At 48.1% G+C, this 13968-nt stretch overlaps 3 protein-coding genes across 3 annotated transcripts; all 3 read left to right on the plus strand.

Moving 5' to 3' along the window:
* The first annotated feature begins 5343 nt into the window (after positions 1–5343).
* Positions 5344–6715, plus strand: LOC144699910 (putative aquaporin PIP1-2). The gene is made up of 4 exons (XM_078571253.1): positions 5344–5724; positions 5816–6114; positions 6206–6346; positions 6448–6715. Exons 1-4 carry the CDS (start codon positions 5397–5399, stop codon positions 6541–6543), a joined length of 864 nt encoding a protein of 287 aa, XP_078427379.1. The 5' UTR covers positions 5344–5396; the 3' UTR covers positions 6544–6715.
* Positions 6716–7718: 1003 nt separating this feature from the next.
* Positions 7719–9898, plus strand: LOC144717116 (glycerol-3-phosphate 2-O-acyltransferase 6-like). The gene is made up of 2 exons (XM_078592443.1): positions 7719–8402; positions 8860–9898. The coding sequence occupies exons 1-2, from the start codon at positions 7734–7736 to the stop codon at positions 9766–9768; spliced, it is 1578 nt and encodes a 525-aa protein (XP_078448569.1). The 5' UTR covers positions 7719–7733; the 3' UTR covers positions 9769–9898.
* Positions 9899–10373: 475 nt separating this feature from the next.
* EIF2 (eukaryotic translation initiation factor 2) lies at positions 10374–13648 on the plus strand. The gene is made up of 6 exons (XM_078571264.1): positions 10374–10696; positions 12219–12298; positions 12567–12796; positions 12950–13071; positions 13159–13272; positions 13395–13648. Exons 1-6 carry the CDS (start codon positions 10472–10474, stop codon positions 13482–13484), a joined length of 861 nt encoding a protein of 286 aa, XP_078427390.1. The 5' UTR covers positions 10374–10471; the 3' UTR covers positions 13485–13648.
* Positions 13649–13968: the final 320 nt, after the last annotated feature.

Genomic DNA, 13968 nt, shown 5'->3' on the forward strand with positions numbered 1-13968 from the left:
AAAAGGAAAACTAAACGACAAATAAGAGGATAAACTTGGTAGTAGAAACTACATAAAATGATAATGTGGATGATGCTTGGCCATATGATTCGACAATCATGGATGGACTCAAACTTCGAGGTTTTTTGAATCTAAAATTCATTAGAATGTTGAAGTTTTTTTAACAATGTATGTGAGCACTACATATTTGTGATGCTTATGTAACATCAAGTCCAAGAAATTGCTAGTCAGATTTATGCTTGAGACTCAAAGTAATATGGGTATTTTTATAAACCCATGGTGATACTTTCCCCCAATTAAATGTTCTGTCTCATTGTGTATCTCACTATATTTGACCCTTGTAGAAGCCATTTCAAATAAATTTGGGTCTACTTGTTGAAGCAAAAAATTCAGGCCTTGCAAAGTTTTAAGCAACGAAAGATCATGGTTGAGAGTTTGAGGTAATTTGAATAAATTCAACTGTTAGACGTAGATTTCAGCAAAACTGGTATTTCTTGGATATTTTTGCTGCAATAGTGGGCAAAGTACAATGCTTACTCTCCAATGAAAGTTTTTTTCTAGGTTAGTATAGGATGAGTATTTTAGAACGCATGGTTATCACTTGGTTAATATAGGATGAGTATTCGATTGGTTAGATGGGCATTTTTCATAAGTATAGCTTCCCTTGAGTAATTAGGTCCCTGATTTATGAATAATAATTGCACTTGTTGTCTCTATGATACATCTAGATTTGCTCTCCGCTACCCCATTATTCTATGGGATGTTCAGAAAAAAAGATTAAATCCATGGGTAAATAATATTTTTGTGTTATCATATTATTCTTTGGGGTGTTGAGAGAAAATAGTAAATCCATAAAAATGAACCTATGTTAGTGTTCACGCGGTCAAATTCCGAGCTATGTCTATCGCTCGAATTTGGCGCGTGCCAGCCTCAATGCTTGGAGCAGAACACTGAGCAGTCTTGATCTCTTGCAGCGAAAGTCTTTGCAATTGCTTAAGATCGCATAGAAGGGGTTAGAGGAAAGTGCGGGGACAAGCCCCGTCGAGGAATAGGGTCATTGCATTGATATCATAGGAAGGTTACATCGTAGTTGGGACAATTACATAGGGGAAGACGTGGGGTGATACAACCGAACGAGATTAGGCGCATCGCGCCATGGTAGTGTCGCCTATCCCCCTCGAGGCTCGCGCTCCCCGCGAGCGCCTGCTCTGTCACTACACATGTGCCCCCGGGCCGGGCACTATGTGCCTGCGTGCGTGGAGATCACACACGCCACCCCTACCATGACGATCACGCACGCCACCCACACCCGCACTGACACCTATCGCGCACAGCCTGTGCGAGGCCGTTGTATTTGATGCCTTAAGTCGAGCGTTGTGCGCTCGGCACTACCTGCGGGAACACCGTGCGCCCCCCGTGCTGCCTCGGCGCTCTCTGTGCGTCAGTTGCCTTAGTCTCCTGGCGAGATGTCTCCCACCCCTGCGGCCCTTTGCGCGGCATTCCCCACAACTCCGTGCGCTACATCCGCAGCATGCCATCCGGCCTGCACGTCCCGCGCCCGCACACGGTGCTTGGCACTCCCGCGTGGCGCTTGGTGCTCGCGCGAAGCGTTGATGCCCGCGCGTGGCGCTTGGCGTTGGCGCACGACGCTTGGCGCGCGTGCGCTCATGCCTGTCAGCCTGCGCGCCCAGCATGCGCGGACTTCACCTGATCCGTTTTGCCTAGGTGCAAACGGGCACTTGCACCGTCCACAGTGTATCACCGCATACAGGGGCGATGGCCTGAAAGATCAGGTTGGGCATCGCTACCCTGAGTGCATGTAGCACTAAATATGACTCAATCCTTAAATGTCGTGAGTCTCACGCGAACACGCCCTCCCAATAAGCACACAGATCTCTGTGCAGGGAATGCCGCCTTGTTAGGGGCCTAACATAGTGCTATAGAAACACCCATGGTAGAGTAGTATAGCTGATAGTTCTTTGGCAATGGTTGTTGGAAATTTGACATAAAGGGGCTGAAATAAGTCACTAGGGTGCTGATAATTCCAAATTTAAGGGTTCTATGTTGTTGTTATTTTAACCACTTAATACTCTATAAAAAATATGGGATAAGTGAATGGTCAAAAGTATATATAACTGTTATATTTAATTTTTCTTAGTTTATAAATACAAAAATTAAGTTCACAAGTCAATAAATATTTTTATAAATTTTCAGAGATTTTATTGAATTTATTATATTAAAAAATACATGTAAATTTATTTAATATTGAAAATGAGAAATGTATTTTTCTTTTATAATTTTCAACATTTTTTTTCAGAATCCACAATTAATTTTCTATTTTATCTAATTTTTAAATTATAAAAATATATAAAGTACCATTTCGGTAGTTGGTTGTGGGAGGCAACAACGGACATAGATCCACATTAGAGGATCACCTATGAGGAGCCCTGTCTTAGCCAAAAATTATCTAGGTTCATATATCAAAAGGTTTGAAGGGGGAGGAAAAATTGGAAGAATAAATGGATGAGTTTTATGAAATTTTAGGAGTATACACTAAATATAGCATGTAACGTTTAGAGAGGGAAAGTGGTAAAAATGAAGAGAAAAGGGAGGAGATAGATGATTTTGATGGTGAAAATGTGGATATAGGTTCCTAATGTGATTCCTCGTGCTTTTTTGAGACACCATTTAACTCTTCATAAACTTGAATCCTTCAATTTTTTGAGGATCAGGAAATTTTTTCTAATAGAAATGGAAGAACCATTCAGAATACTTACGTCAACCAAGTTGAACAATTAGGATCCTGGAGAGCCATCTTCTTTTGCCTAGCCACTGCCCGAGCAAGTCCATAACGAGTTAAATATAGACAGGAAGATAATATATCTACATAGGTCAAGATCTTAAATGTCCTTCTCTTTCTCCCCTATTTTCTCACCTTGTTATACATTCCTCTTTTCTCATAGGCTGTATCTGAAATTGTCAAGATTTATTTGAATTTTTTGCTCCTCATTAAAAGGAAGCATGGAGAGAACTGCAGAGGAATTTAGGACATTGCCTCCAATCCTCTAACTCTTCTTTGAGTACAAAACTAAAATGGTTCCAATTTGACCGAATAGCCCAAACAAATATCTCTAAAAATCACATGGAATGTCAAGTGCATTGGTCATCATCCTATTTAATTTCTATAAATTTATGCATGCACTGGACATGAAAATATTCATCACTACTAAAGCTGTTTGACATAAAAAGTCAAGTAGGCTTAGTTAAAAATGCCCAAAATATGCATAAAGTGATGTTTATATGAATTTAATAGCATAAAATAAATAAATATCAAAGAATATACTTAATAACATGATAAATTTAATATTTAAAATTTGAACTTCATACGAAATCTGAATCAAAATTTATGAATTTTGGCACTAGAAGGAAATTCTTGAGAAGGGGGCAAAAAAATATGAAACAAAGTAAGGAATTCAGGATGTCCCGAACCTTTTCTCGAAGAAATAGGGCTTTAAGGGAAGAATGCGAATGGAGATGATAACATAGGTTTTAATCCTTCCTAAAAGATCAACACCTAAGAGAAGAAGAGAAGTGACAGAGTTGATTCTTTTTGATATTGCTCCTCACTTCGGGAGAAAGATCGTGGAGATAAGATGAACAGGAAATGGCAGATGAGGAGCCAATGTCACGATAAGGGACTAACATAAAAAAATATCACCATCATCACGTACACTAAGTATCATTTAAAAGCTCGCAATAAGGTGTTATAACTTCAATCAGTCATCCTTAAAAAAATTCCACGTAACTAAAATTTCGCCCACATCTTATTCCAACGACGATCAGTTTCAATAATTTAGCCCTATAATAGTTATGAAAAAGTTAACGTGGACCACTCCACAAAAGAAAAATTAACCAGACTAATTGACTGGTCAATTGAACTGAGATTATCTTAAAATCTGCATACTGCTCCGTTTCACGGTTTTTTAATCGTAAGCTTTTTCAGATAAAAATCTCAGTTTCAGCCCATGGATCCTGCCATGAACCGTCCGCTATCTTTATTTTTACGAAGATAATAACCCCTAACCCAATCATTCCACATTAATTTGATACCATCATTCACTGCAGAATGTATGAAGAATTCATGTCTGAGGTTGACCATGGTCAGACTGCATTGATCGAAGTTTGATTATTCTTTTAAAGACATGGGTAATCAAAGCTAACCTGAACACTTGGTGGAGCCAATCACAGGCCAATTATTAGATACGAGACCTACAACGATGCGCTGCAGAGTCATTTCGTTGGATATCAAGATGGGAAAAAGAACTCCAGAAGCCATGACCAATTTTGGGGTGAAAATCCTTTTTCGTTCATGGAATTATTAAGCTGCAATACAATTAAAGTACGTTATCCTCCTCGGTATCGATCATTAATGTTTGATGGGCATATTTCTGGAATTAAGAGGCCCATCCATCGCAATCAGTACAGTGACTATGCCGACTGTTGTGTGGCCCGGCGTCGCGTGTTACGTCACCCCCCTTTAACTTCTCCACCGCCCATCCTCTTCTCTGTGGCTGAAATTCCTCCGGCGGAGCATCGGCGGCGCCGACCGTGGCCGCCGTGGACGGCGGCGGGCCACCGGATTTCCACTAATCTCTCTTAAAATATCGCGCGGGCGGCTTGGAAAGGACAGTCAGCCCTAATTTTAAACGCCGTTAACGCAGCCACGCGTCGTCATCTGGAATGCCCGACAAGGCACCACGTGGCCGATTGCAAGGGGGCCACCTCGGCTCGCTGGCACGTGGCCTGATTGCCTGGATCGCCTATCGTCCCTGTCACCGGCAGCTGCCCTCCTCGTCCGCTTCCGTTGAGATTACTTTTACTCTTATTTTACGAATATTCCCTCGTTTAGCCGAGAGATTGTGGGCCCTCCCCCAAAGTTAACGATGGGACGTCTCGGAGGAGATCTCAGAACGATGCCGACCGACGTGGAGATAACGGCGTTAATGAGGTGTACAGCTTGGTAAACGGATGCGGGGCCCATCACGTGATTCAATAATATGGTCCACCTGGCATCAACGAGGGCAAACGGTCATTTCGTGGTCCCAGCGTGCTGACGGCGGACGTTTTTTCCCTCCTGCCGGCGGATAAGAACGTTGGGGAGGTGACGGGATCATAGTCTGGGCCTCTGGGTGGGGCGAGACTTATGCTCGTATCCGGAGAACTATGGGGAGAGCCAGCTTTTAAATGTTTATATTTTGTCCACCCCCGGAGTCGGGACACCGCCGGGTGGGCTGTCCTGCTGTCTCTGCTCTCTCCTCCCTATAAAGAAGAGGGATGGGGGAGTTTTGGATTAGGTCACCAGCGGAAGAAGGGAGAGAGAGAGAGGGGGGGGGGAAATGGCGGAGGCGAAGGAGGAGGATGTGAGACTGGGAGCGAACAAGTACGAGGAGAGGCAGCCGATTGGGACGGCGGCGCAGGATAAGGACTACGTTGAGCCGCCGCCGGCGCCGCTGTTCGAGCCCGGAGAGCTCAAGTCATGGTCGTTTTACAGGGCGGGGATTGCCGAGTTCATCGCGACCTTCCTCTTCCTCTACGTGACCGTCCTCACCGTGATGGGGGTCAAGCGCGAGCCCAACCGATGCGCTACGGTCGGCACTCAGGGGATCGCTTGGGCTTTCGGGGGCATGATCTTCGCCCTCGTCTACTGCACCGCCGGAGTCTCCGGTGCGCGCTCGCCCTTCAGTTTCCTCCGTGAAATCGATGCCTTCTTCTTCGTCGACGGGGCGTGGTTTTTGACTGGGCTGGGCTTTTGCAGGCGGGCACATCAACCCGGCGGTGACGTTTGGGCTGTTTCTGGCGAGGAAGCTGTCGCTGACCAGGGCGCTGTTCTACATCGTGATGCAGTGCCTGGGAGCCATCTGCGGCGCCGGTGTGGTGAAGGGCTTGGAAGGCGACGCCCGGTTCGGCCTCCTCGGCGGCGGCGCCAACGTTGTGAACCCCGGGTACACAAAGGGCGACGGGCTTGGAGCCGAGATTATCGGCACCTTTGTCCTCGTCTACACTGTGTTCTCCGCCACTGATGCCAAGCGCAACGCGCGCGACTCTCACGTTCCGGTGAGCAGCGGTTCTGAATTAATTCCTAAAATCTTACTCTACTGTGAATTTCGTGAATATTTGTTCACTTTGGTTTAATTCGATGCTGCAGGTTCTGGCGCCGCTGCCCATCGGCTTCGCGGTGTTCTTGGTTCACCTCGCCACCATCCCCATCACCGGCACGGGCATCAACCCGGCGAGGAGCTTGGGCGCGGCCATCATCTTCAACAAGCAGCAGGCCTGGGATGACCACGTAAGCTCTCCCAACTTTGGGAGCCCGTCTTCTTCTCTTCTCGAATTTATACCCTCTCTTATCTCACCGTCGGATTTCTCTTTCTCTTCTTGGAATCGCAGTGGATCTTCTGGGTCGGACCCTTCATCGGAGCTGGGCTGGCGGCTATCTACCACCAGATCGTTATCCGGGCTATTCCGTTCAAGACAAGATCCTGAGAGGACAGGGTTCGACAGCTTTGTTCATCCGTCCTCTCCTCCGCCCATGTCGCGGCTTTGTCACCGTGTATCTGCTCCGCTGCTGTGAAGCGAAGCGCGCTTGTTCTTTCTTTCTTTTCCCTCCCTCCCTCATCTTTGTTTCCTTGTTCGTCGAGAATATTTTATTGTATCATCCATCGCCTCTGAACTGTGGTCCTGTGGAAGTGGAAAGCGCAGAACTCCATTTCCCTCTCACCGGGTTACTAGTGAAACGGCCTTCTCTGGACAGCTAGCAGACTGCCTCAGGCCTACGATCTCCATCTTGAGACTCTTGACGAGATCGACGACGGCCCAAGTGGGTCCGGGCCGACCGATATGCGATCATCCATTTGCCAAACCCCATCCACTGCGACAACCGCAGACAGCGGCCCAATAAGGGAAAATGCGGTGTACAGTTGGGCCATCGCGGCCCATGATTGGTCTCGTGGGCTCAGCCCGATTCAGGGCCTCACCGTAGGGGGTAAACGGTGTGACCCCACGAACCGCCAGTTAAAGAAGCCTGCAGGGCTGGGCCCGGGGTGGCGGTGCGAGCCGCCGTACATTGAAGCGGTCTCACCGGCAACGTGACCGCTCTTACTCACCGAGAAGTCCGCCGTTTCATTAACATTCGTCCAGCGTTTTATAGTCATTCACCAGACCCTGCTCGCGGTTTCCTGCGTCCATCCTGTCTGTTTCATCCCTGCGTTTACCGCAACAGTAGAGGCCCTCTAGTCAGTATTTGGGTACTACCTAATGGGCCGCGCCGCCGCAGCTGGTGGGATGGGCCCATTAGGAGGACAGCAGCCGAGGGCCCACCAAAGTAGGGCCATTGAATGAATGCCCGTAGGCGGGGGAGGGGGCTTAAACACTCAACCACTCTGGCGCTCGCCTGCTCACCTACCTCCCATTCACTCCCGTTGTGGGCCCACCGCGAGGCTAACCCATGTTTCCGGCCCAACTCCATTCCTTCCTCGTTTACCCTTCACGCCAGTGAGGTGCGCAGCTCTTTTCACCCTTCCCCCTCTCCGTTTAAACTCCCCCGTCTCTCTCTATCTCTCTCTCTCTCTCTCTCTCTCTCTCTCTTTCTCTCTCCGGTGCTAACTGGCTGAACTCGACAACTTGGGAAGGAGAAAATTTACGGGTGTTGTATATAAATGGTCGGGGGAGGGAAGATGGCATGTATGTTTGTTAAAGGTGGTGAGGAGAAGGGGAGGCCGCTGGAGATGGGGATGGCGGGCAGGTTCAGAACAGTGGAGATGTGCAGGACGGAGGGGAGGTCGGAGGAGACGGTAGCCGCAGATCTCGACGGCACCCTTCTCGTCTCGCGCAGCGCCTTCCCGTACTTCATGCTGGTGGCGCTGGAGGCGGGGAGTCTCCTCCGAGGACTCCTCCTCCTGGCGTCCGTCCCTCTCGTCATCGTCGTCTACCTCTTCTTCTCCGAGCCTCTGGCGATAGAGATTCTCATCTTCATCTCCTTCGCGGGGCTGAAGGTGAAGGACATCGAGATAGTGGCGCGGTCGGTGCTGCCGAGATTCTACGCGGAGGACGTGCACCCGCAGGGCTGGCGCGTGTTCAACGCCTGCGGCCGCCGGCTCATCGTCACGGCCAACCCCCGCATCATGGTCGAACCCTTCGTCAAGAATTTCCTCGGCGCGGACGTGGTTCTGGGCACCGAGATGGAGGTCACCAAGTCCGGCCGCGCCACCGGGTTCGTCAAGTCGCCGGGCGTCCTCGTGGGGGAGCTCAAGGCCGACGCTCTAAGGAAGGAGCTCGGCGACAACCTTCCCCACCTCGGGCTCGGCGACCGGGAGACCGACTTCGACTTCATGTCTATCTGCAAGGTTCTGCGCCGTCTCTCTCTCTCTCTCTCTCTCTTCCCCCTTTCGTCTCTCTCCCAGACCCGCGGAATTCCCGGTGTTCTATCTCCCCCTGCCGACGCTCCTCCCCAATGCGGACGCCCCGTTCGTCGGCCCCCAGCCGTGCTGCCTTCATTTCACCGGGAACAAAGCCATGTGTAGAAATTAAATACGCCGGGAGGTCGGATAAGCTCCCCCCTCCCCTCCCACCCTGCATGCAGTCTTGCCGCAGCGATCTCATCCTCCCTATCCTATCTACGAGACGAGAAAAAGCGTTGACACAGCGCGTGTCACAACCCATCTCGCCTCCTCCATCGTGGGCCCGACCCGGCCCAACATAGACCTCGGATCTCTCCCTTTCCCAAGTTTAATTTTTCATATCTTTCGCGTCGCTATCGATATATCCGTAACGGTTTTCATGGGTTTTTATTTTTCATGGCAGGAGGGGTACGTGGTGCCGGCGAGCAAGTGCCGGCCGGCGCCGAGGAGCGACCTGCTGAGCCCGGTGATCCTGCACGACGGGCGGCTGGTGCAGCGGCCGACGCCGCTGGCGGCGCTGCTGACCTTTCTCTGGATGCCTCTGGGGTTCGCCCTGGCGCTGGTCCGCATGTACGTGAACATCCCCCTGCCGGAGCGGATCGTCTTCTACAACTACAAGATGATGGGGATCAAGCTGGTGGTCAAGGGCACGCCGCCGCCGCCCCCGCAGAAGGGCCACCCCGGCGTGCTGTTCGTGTGCAACCACCGCACCGTGCTGGACCCCGTGGTCACGGCCGTGGCTCTGGGGAGAAAGATCAGCTGCGTCACGTACAGCATCAGCAAGTTCTCGGAGCTCATCTCCCCGATCAAGGCGGTGGCGCTGTCCCGGGAGCGCGACAAGGACGCGGCCAACATCCGACGGCTGTTGGAGGAGGGCGATCTCGTGATCTGCCCCGAGGGCACCACCTGCCGCGAGCCCTTCCTGCTGCGCTTCAGCGCGCTCTTCGCGGAGCTGACGGACAGGATCGTGCCCGTCGCGATCAACACCAAGCAGGGGATGTTCCACGGCACGACCGTGCGGGGGCACAAGCTCATGGACCCCTACTTCTTCTTCATGAACCCGCGACCCACTTACGAGATCACCTTCCTGAACCAGCTCCCCGCCGAGCTCACCTGCGCCGGCGGCAAGTCCGCCATCGACGTCGCCAACTACATCCAGCGCGCCCTCGCCGGCACGCTCGGCTTCGAGTGCACCAACTTCACGCGCAGGGACAAGTACGGGATGCTCGCCGGCACCGACGGCCGCGTCCCCTCCCCCAACCGAGACTCCCCCCACGCCGCCGACGACGACTCCCAGAAGCCCCCCAAATGAACCCCCCCCTTTCACCCCTCACCCGCCATTAAACTTACCGTTTCTACTGTATTCTTCGATTATCCCTCCCTAGTCCCTATCAACGACGTCGCTTTCCGCTTAATTTTAATTTTGAACATTCGACGATGCCTATGATCGAATTCTCAACATTTAGGCTCCCCCTGATCGGGCTTTACCCGATCCCTCGATGTCCGACACAGCGAATCGGGCCCGCCCGGACTCCAGTTCGCAGAGGCCCGATATAAATGGGGGCACGTGAGATGGGAAGCGTGTGGGCCGGTATTTATGCCGGCGGCAGTTCGGATCCAGTCCGGTTTATCCTGGCGCGGTAGGGTCCGCACCGCCAGCTCACGTCCCCTGACCTGTTCCCGAGCCATGTGGGCTGCTATCACTACCCCCCTAATTGCAACAACTCTTCTGTCAGAGTCCGCGTGGCCCCCAACCAGCCCCTCCCCAGCTCTACACCCTTCCTTCAAACCCTCTCCCCTGTCGGCCCGTTTGGGCCCAATAAATCCGTCCTTTATCGGGCTGGGCTAATGGGCCGGGCCAAGCCGCGGAAGAGAATTTTTGTTTATTTGAGAAATTAATAAGGGGGTTTATTGAAATTTCTCTCTTGCGAGTTGCGAGTAGAAACCCTAGGGAGAGGGTTGCGCCGTGGATCGTTGGTCGATTTCTTTCGAGGAGCTTTTCTCGTGCGGGGAGAATGGCCGGCGCCGATAATCTGACCGTGCTTCAGTTCTTCCCCTCTCCCGCGAGTGCTTCTGCTAACATCCACCCCGTCGTATTGTTCAACATCTGCGATTCCTTCGTGCGGAGGCCTGACCAGGCGGAGCGCGTGATCGGGACCCTCCTGGGGTACGTTGCCGCTGATGGCACTGTCGAAATTCGCAACTCCTATGCCGTCCCTCACAACGAGTCGTCTGATCAGGTAGCCGAATTGTTCCGTCGTTGCGTACCTTTTTTTTTGCCTAGATGGGTAGATGACATTTTTTAAACAATTTTTTGAATGCGCCGTGCGTAATTCATGAGAATTTTAAATAAATAATCTTTGATGTGTTTGTAATGCACCTGATGGATTTCTCTTATATTAATGCTGCCGACTGTTTATTTGCTATTGATCGGAGTTATATTTGGAAAATTTTCTTGTAATAGAGAAAGAGCTCGCTGCCCATCAATTCAAACTGTCGTATTTAGTCGAATATTCCCGCTTAACCTCGAAAATAGGATTTCCTGCGCCAGAATTATCGGTGGCATAACGCAATGAGAAAGAGTGTATCATAGCTCTCAACAGCCAAAACAAAGCTTCAGCCCAGTCATTAGTTTATCTTACGCTGTAAGCCCCAATATGCTAGAGGAATGAGGACCTTATTGTCATGGCGCTTGACAAGTGAACTGCGTCTCATGGGTTGGCGACCTATGTTAAGTTAATGCGTTTTCCAAAGAAAAAATTTAGTATATTTGGAGGATTTCACATTGGGTTTGGTGTTTTCAATACTTCGTTTATTATTCTGAATCTACTACTGAAATAAATTCGTCGAGCCTTGCAATTTTGCAGTCGCTTAGAACAACCTTCCTCGGGGTTTTTGTTTTTTCCATATTGCACATTGCATTATCATCGGAGTGATCCATAATTTTTTTATCTGATAAATTCAAACATCCTATGGTATCAGTGGACCATAATTTTTTCATATACGTTCCAAAAAAGAAATCCAGAAGGCCATAAATCAATCTTGTATCATCTGGATTATATTGAGAAGTAAGAAATGCACATGGCAAACAGTAGTAGATACTTTAACAACGTGTTCTAGACTGCCAAAATGAGATTTGATTTGTCGCTTAATTCTTAGCTTGACTATGTTTCTTCAACAAGGCTCATTCTGATCGAATCTTTGGGGTCCCATGATTTTTATTATTCTTGTTAGCTTTGTTCTGTTAACTGGCTATTAGAGCTTGGCCACAAAAGTTGCTGATTCCAGTCTTGTGATAGCTTGACTTTGTCATCCAATCTCCGTTATCGAGAAGGATTATGAAGAGAAAGAACACCAACGAGAAATGAGAGTCCGATTCTCAATGAGTTGTTCGAAGGGGTTTAAATGTTACTGAAATTTTTTTGAAAGAAAATGTCAGTATTATTTACTCTAATTTGAGCAACTCATTAAATAATACAGACATTCTGGGCCTTTCAGACTCATGTTTCCAAATGTCTCACAACCGTGTAATGCTTTGCATGGCGCGTCTGATCTACAGAGTGATATGAGAGAACTGAAATAAACAAAAATATTTGTTACTCACGGCAGGCATCGTGTGACCTCCGAATTAGCCAAACTTAATTTTATCTATCGATGAATATGTATACGTTTTTATGTTGGATCAAGTTGACCTAAACTTTTTCATGGTACGCAAGGTATGAGGGACTTGTGTTCACTAACATAATTTATTTCTATTTACAGGTTGCGTTGGACATCGACTATCATCATAACATGCTTATTTCCCATCAGAAAGTGAATCCAAAGGAAGTCTTGGTTGGATGGTATATAATTCCATTTTTTTTGGTTCTGTTAGAGCCCATTTTTTGCATTCCTATTTGCCATTAATCCTTCTTAACGCATTATCTTATTCTATAATTCCATGTTGAACTCATTTTTATCTCTTCGTATTGTGTTCTCCACCTTCCTTTGTCATTATACTGATGTGGAGCTGTGGTCATTGTCGCGTGCCAATTTGGTTGTGGTCTGTAGAAACGTAGTTTTAGAAATTTCGGTATGTTTTCCCTCTCACTTCGATATTATTTTTCCCAGGTTCTCTACAGGTTTTGGTGTCTCAGGAGGAAGTGCACTAATCCATGACTTCTACTCTAGAGAAACCTCAAACCCTGTTCACTTAACAGTTGACACTGGATTCGTAAACGGGGAGGCTAGCATTAAGGCATATGTATCCATTAGCTTATCCCTCGGTGACCGCCAACTTGCTGCCCAATTCCACGAAATCCCCGTGGAACTACTGATGTCGGAAGCTGAAAGAATAGGAGGTGAGTTTCGGTGTAGTTCATTCTGAGTGGACCTGTTGAGTCTAATGCCGATTCATTCAATAGTTTAGAGAATGCTTTTGATAATCCTTTAGTAAATATCCTACTATTCTCTTTGATGATACTCATGATGGTAACTTTGGATTGTATCGGCAGTCGGACTTCTCAAGCAGCCAAAGGTTGAGAAACTTCCTGGGGACTTGGAGGGGATGGAAGCGTCAATGATTGGGTTGCTTTCTCTTGTCAAGGATATCTACAGATACGTCGATGGGGTGGTGGTAGGTAGTTTAGTAGCATTTCTTCTAGTTTTGATCTTCATTTCTTGCACATGGAAAAAATGATGGGCTTTCTTGTCGTTACCTCAGGAAGGAGAAATCATCCCAGATAATAACATTGGGAGATCTATTGCGGACTCCCTGGCTTTGGTTCCAAAGATGAGCCCTGCAGCTCTGGACAAGCTCTTTAATGATAGATTACAGGTCAGAAGATGCTCATTCACGATGCGTTGTCTTTGGATTCCATTTCTCTGGAAGACGCGTTTCTCTTTTCTTTCTCTACTCTCTCTCTCTATTCCTCCTAACCCTGTCTCTCTGTGATGAAGGATAACGCACTCTTGGCTTATCTTTCATCTATCGCGAGGACACAGCTGGTAATTGCAGAAAAGCTGAACACCGCGGCCCAGGTTTTGTAATTTCCATCATCGTCGTTTTTTGACATGGTTTTGTATTTTTTAAGGAGATCTCAAAATTTTATAATTTTTCTCTTTCTCTTGACGGAGTTATGTAGTCAGCGTATCCATTATCTGCAATTTGTTGGAATTCGTTCGTCTTTGATATGCTAATGTCAAATTTGATACATGCTGGACACTCAATGCCAGAGAACGGTTTATACCTTTTAATTTTGTATTCGGTCGAGCTTAAAAGAAAATACTTGAAATGAGATGAGGTTGGTGGACAACCAAGGGTCGAATAATGGAGGCCACCGGCAGGAGTTATCCAACGCAACCTTGGTCTTTTCTGGGGAGGTATTTTCAGGACGGTAAGTATACACGGTCCAAATCCAAATGATGCATGGCAGTAGAGTCGGTTTTTTGTCATTTAAATGTTTTGAAACGTGTCATTTAAAGTTTTTTGAAAGACTTGTTTAACATTAAATAACGGGTTATACACTACCAT

This window comes from Wolffia australiana, chromosome 1 (assembly GCF_029677425.1).
Source record: "Wolffia australiana isolate 7733 chromosome 1, ASM2967742v1".
NCBI classification, from domain to species: Eukaryota; Viridiplantae; Streptophyta; class Magnoliopsida; order Alismatales; family Araceae; genus Wolffia; species Wolffia australiana.

Excerpts from the sequence above, each read along its gene's own strand:
- LOC144699910 (XM_078571253.1), top strand. The coding sequence starts at position 5,397 with ATGGCGGAGGCGAAGGAGGAGGATGTGAGACTGGGAGCGAACAAGTAC. Across the intron at positions 5,725-5,815 it reads CTGCACCGCCGGAGTCTCCG|GCGGGCACATCAACCCGGCG; the intron begins GTGCGCGCTCGC and ends GGGCTTTTGCAG. Across the intron at positions 6,115-6,205 it reads CGCGCGACTCTCACGTTCCG|GTTCTGGCGCCGCTGCCCAT; the intron begins GTGAGCAGCGGT and ends TCGATGCTGCAG.
- LOC144717116 (XM_078592443.1), top strand. The coding sequence starts at position 7,734 with ATGGCATGTATGTTTGTTAAAGGTGGTGAGGAGAAGGGGAGGCCGCTG. Across the intron at positions 8,403-8,859 it reads ACTTCATGTCTATCTGCAAG|GAGGGGTACGTGGTGCCGGC; the intron begins GTTCTGCGCCGT and ends TTTTCATGGCAG.
- EIF2 (XM_078571264.1), top strand. The coding sequence starts at position 10,472 with ATGGCCGGCGCCGATAATCTGACCGTGCTTCAGTTCTTCCCCTCTCCC. Across the intron at positions 12,797-12,949 it reads GGAAGCTGAAAGAATAGGAG|TCGGACTTCTCAAGCAGCCA; the intron begins GTGAGTTTCGGT and ends TTGTATCGGCAG. Across the intron at positions 13,273-13,394 it reads TCTTTAATGATAGATTACAG|GATAACGCACTCTTGGCTTA; the intron begins GTCAGAAGATGC and ends TCTGTGATGAAG.